General features: G+C 30.8%; 1 protein-coding gene across 1 annotated transcript in view; it reads right to left on the reverse strand.

The window, feature by feature from the left end:
• The window catches only part of LOC111083855 (transmembrane and TPR repeat-containing protein 1-like), a 10,049-nt gene extending 5,846 nt beyond the window's left edge, over positions 1 to 4,203 (reverse strand). Inside the window, exons 1-2 of the mRNA XM_022380560.1 lie at positions 4,032 to 4,203; positions 1,905 to 2,018 (exon numbers count right to left, since the gene is read on the reverse strand). Of these exons, the coding sequence (XP_022236268.1) occupies positions 1,905 to 1,942 (38 nt within the window). The 5' untranslated portion in view covers positions 1,943 to 2,018; positions 4,032 to 4,203. The remainder of the gene's footprint in view (positions 1 to 1,904; positions 2,019 to 4,031) is intronic.
• Between the last annotated feature and the right edge of the window lie 723 nt (positions 4,204 to 4,926).

The following is a 4,926-nucleotide window of genomic DNA, read 5'->3' on the forward strand; positions in this document are numbered from 1 at the left end:
AATTTGTTTAAATTGTTTTGATTTAAAGTAGCTATACAAACCCTTTAATTTGTTTAAATTGTTTGATTTAAAATAGCTATACAAACCCTTTAATTTCACTATATTGTTTAATCTAAAATAGCTATACAAACCCTTTAATTTGTTTAAATTGTTTGATTTAAAATAGCTATACAAACCCTTTAATTTGTTTAAACTGTTTGATTTAAAATAGCTATACAAACCCTTTAATTTGTTTAAATTGTTTAATTTAAAATAGCTATACAAACCCTTTAATTTGTTTAAATTGTTTGATTTAAAATAGCTATACAAACCCTTTAATTTCACTATATTGTTTAATTTAAAATAGCTATACAATCCCCTTTAATTGGTTTAAATTGTTTGATTTAAAGTAGCTATACAAAGCCTTTAATTGGTTTAAATTGTTTGATTTAAAGTAGCTATACAAACCCTTTAATTGGTTTAAATTGTTTGATTTAAAATAGCTATACAAACCCTTTAATTTGTTTAAACTGTTTGATTTAAAGTAGCTATACAAACTCTTTAATTTCACTATATTGTTTAATTTAAAATAGCTATACAAACCCTATAATTTGTTTAAATTGTTTGATTTAAAGTAGCTATACAAACTCTTTAATTTCACTATATTGTTTAATTTAAAATAGCTATACAAACCCTATAATTTGTTTAAATTGTTTGATTTAAAGTAGCTATACAAACTCTTTAATTTCACTATATTGTTTAATCTAAAATAGCTATACAAACCCTTTAATTGGTTTAAATTGTTTGATTTAAAATAGCTATACAAACCCTTTAATTTGTTTAAATTGTTTGATTTAAAATAGCAATACAAACCCTTTAATTTCACTGTATTGTTTAATTTAAAATAGCTATACAAACCCTTTAGTTTGTTTAAATTGTTTGATTTATAATAGCTATACAAACCCTTTAATTTCACTATATTGTTTAATTTAAAATAGCTATACAATCCCCTTTAATTGGTTTAAATTGTTTGATTTAAAGTAGCTATACAAACCCTTTAATTGGTTTAAATTGTTTGATTTAAAGTAGCTATACAAACCCTTTAATTGGTTTAAATTGTTTGGTTTAAAATAGCTATACAAACCCTATAATTTGTTTTAATTGTTTGATTTAAAGTAGCTATACAAACTCTTTAATTTCACTATATTGTTTAATCTAAAATAGCTATACAAACCCTTTAATTTGTTTAAATTGTTTGACTTAAAATAGCAATACAAACCCTTTAATTTCACTGTATTGTTTAATTTAAAATAGCTATACAAACCCTTTAATTTGTCTAAATTGTTTGATTTAAAATAGCTATACAAACCCTTTAATTTGTTTAAACTGTTTGATTTAAAATAGCTATACAAACCCTTTAATTTGTTTAAACTGTTTGATTTAAAGTAGCTATACAAACCCTATAATTTGTCTTAATTATTTAATTTAAAATAGCTATACAAACCCTTTAATTTGTTTAAATTGTTTGATTTAAAGTAGCTATACAAACCCTTTAATTTGTCTTAATTATTTAATTTAAAATAGCTATACAAACCCTTTAATTTGTTTAAATTGTTTGATTTAAAGTAGCTATACAAACCCTTTAATTTGTCTTAATTATTTAATTTAAAAGTAGCTATACAAACCCTTTAATTTGTCTAAATTGTTTGATTTAAAATAGCTATACAATCCCCTTTAATTGGTTTAAATTGTTTGATTTAAAGTAGCTATACAAACCCTTTAATTTGTTTAAATTGTTTAATTTAAAATAGCTATACAAACCCTTTAATTTGTCTAAATTGTTTGATTTAAATTAGCTATACAAACCCTTTAACTTCACTATATTGTTTGGTTTGAAATAGCTAAGCCTACTATGCCAACTATACCTGAGAGCAATCCTGTAATGTTTGATTGCCAGTTCCATATTCCCCAAATCCTTCTGTAAGTTCGCGTAGTTGTAGTGGACCTTGGCATTCTGAGGAACACTTTCGAGCCCTGACCTGCAGATGAAAGTATTAAAATTGATCTTTCCAGGTGTTTCCGCAGTCACATAAGTACACTAATCGTAATATCACGTAATAAAGAGGTGAGTGACAAAGGTAGGTTGGTAAAGTTTAAATACCCCAATAGATGACAAAATATCATATAAATATCGATATCCCACCAATAAATGAACTTAGAAATAATATTTTAATATTTCATTTACTCGCTCTAAAGCCTTTGAATTACGTGAATTCAGAACTAATACTAACTTCTGTTCCCATCAAGCTGTGTACTCGGAGTGAATCTGAAAATCAACCTAGCAATCAGTATAGTTAATTAGTCATAGCTATAGAGATTAGAATACATTGTTTCATCAGTTCAGTACTCTCGTTCTTAACGACATTTTCGGCCATAATCCCAATATTATCTCACAAGGTTCGGCCAGGTTAGATTAGTTTTAAATTCATATTATTTCTCTTGTGGTATATGTGACTGCTCCTTGGTATCTCTTGAATGTTTAATTTCATTTATACTCAATTTAGTAAGCGGCAACGAACGTGTTTAGATACAACTTGGGGCTAAAAGCTAGTAGCAATTTACAATGAACCAATAATACGTTGTTATCCAAGCAATCCAGGTTGCTAAGAGACGGTATCGTCTTGATATTTCAGTAGACTAATATCCAAAGATACTGTATGTCATTATTATCTAGTAGCCTGAGTTACATATAGTTAATATTGTGTTGATGTCTTTGTAACTCCAGAAGTTCAGCTTCAGAAGATAATACTCAAAAGGTTCAGGATGATAACTAAATGTGGCCAAAAGGTGAGCATGCCCCTACTGTGAATGGGAGTAGACCTGTTGTCACCAAAACGCGCTACGTACTTTAGGGTCGTTGGTTCGCTACAAAGGTCATGGTTAAACCCAAGATGTAGCTTTGTTTGGTTGTTGTCAATCGCAAAGATACTTAGTGGACTCTCTGTGCTTTGCTCACGCAGGTATCGAAACTCGATTTTTAGGGTTATTAGCCTTCAGGCCAACCGCTGAGGTGACGGTGGGTGCCGTTAACTAGCTGCCTTCTCTCTGTGATTATGTACAGTTGCCATTGTATTGCGTTGCTCCAGAAGCTACACTGTTCAAACCCGGGATTTTAGCGTTGTAAGTCCGGGGGACCTTATCGCAAGAACACAGAAGGTAACATATTTCTACGCTGTAAAAAATGTAGAAAAGAAATAAATTATATATTTTTGTTAATATTCTTGTGAAGATATTATTAACCCTTTTCATAATATATATCACGTAGTCTTACCTAACTCTTAAAATTAGGGATCTAACCCGTAGCTAAATATTCTCATACATCTTGTACAAAGCTACTTCCATCCTTAAGCGAACGTGTTTTCTCTGCATTACTGTAATGTATCGCAGGAAATACGTTTAGAAAAATATCTTTCGATACACTCAAAATATGTAGAGCACGTGTCACGCATGAGCAATTAATACTGATTCATTGGACATCTTGAAACCTGACACAGTTCATATTATAACTAGGAATTTACTGGACAGCTTGAAACCTGACACAGTTCATATTATAACTAGGAATTTACTGGACAGCTTGAAACCTGACACAGTTCATATTATAACTAATTCTGAATTGATAGACTATAGAGAGCAGCTTGTCTACACCACATATATCCTTACATAGGTTGATAGACTATAGAGAGCAGCTTGTCTACACCACATATATCCTTACATAGGAATTGATAGACTATAGAGAGCAGCTTGTCTACACCACATATATCCTTACATAGGAATTGATAGACTATAGAGAGCAGCTTGTCTACACCACATATATATCCTTACATAGGAATTAATTCTGGAGATATATCTTACACAGAACAAGTATAAATCCTTAATTTGACACGGGAATCTGGTTAAAGAAAGTCATGTTGTTTCTCAGTTTTTACTTTTCCTAGATTCTGCCGTCCGGAATACTCCGTTCCGGAAAAACTAGAGAATTTGAATAATCTTACTTGAACAGAGACTCCCGAGACTCCCACACGGTGTTCCGTCTGAGTGTCCACCACACAAACACAGTTAGAACAAAGAACGTGCTCGTCCTGCAAATCCAGGTCGCTTTAGGACCCCAGTCCCTCAGTTTCTGCAGTCCGTGTGTGACAAGAATATACACTCCTGCACTGAAGAAGAAAAAGAGATAACATTAGCTGGAGTAAAACATTTAATTACTGACCACGGAAAGTGTTAAAAACACTGGACACTGTTCGTCGAACTAAAGTTAACGAGTTCCTGAGTACGTACATAAAACAAATATTTTCAATTATACAGTTAGTATTGATTGTAGTTATTGAAATATATAATGGTCTTGTCTTACCTGTCTGAATCAATGACTATATACAACTAATACGTCTGAGAGAGGAAAAAACAAATCATTATCGTATTCATCAATATCTTATAACAAATATATTTACTATAATTACGCACCCTAGTGGTAATCATATAAATTATTTACTACCCTTTCTATTGCTAAATATATATATATTATTTTAGTACAAGTAAAAACAAATAATCAATGTATGAAACATTATGTAAGTTAACCTTCTTACTTAATATACGTTAAGGTTACACCTATAGAGATAGACAGTGTATACACGTGACACGAAGATCACAAGTTAAGATTATACCTATAGAGATAGACAGTGTGTAAACGTGACACGAAGATCACAAGTTAAGGTTATACGTATAGAGATAGACAGTGTGTACACGTGACACGAAGATCACAAGTTAAGGTTCTACCTATAGAGATAGACAGTGTGTACACGTGACACGAAGATCACAAGTTAAGGTTATACCTATAGAGATAGACAGTGTGTACACGTGACACGAAGATCACAAGTTAAGGTTATACCT

The sequence above is a fragment of the Limulus polyphemus genome, unplaced genomic scaffold (assembly GCF_000517525.1).
Source record: "Limulus polyphemus unplaced genomic scaffold, Limulus_polyphemus-2.1.2 Scaffold11644, whole genome shotgun sequence".
In the NCBI taxonomy this organism is placed as follows: Eukaryota; Metazoa; Arthropoda; class Merostomata; order Xiphosura; family Limulidae; genus Limulus; species Limulus polyphemus.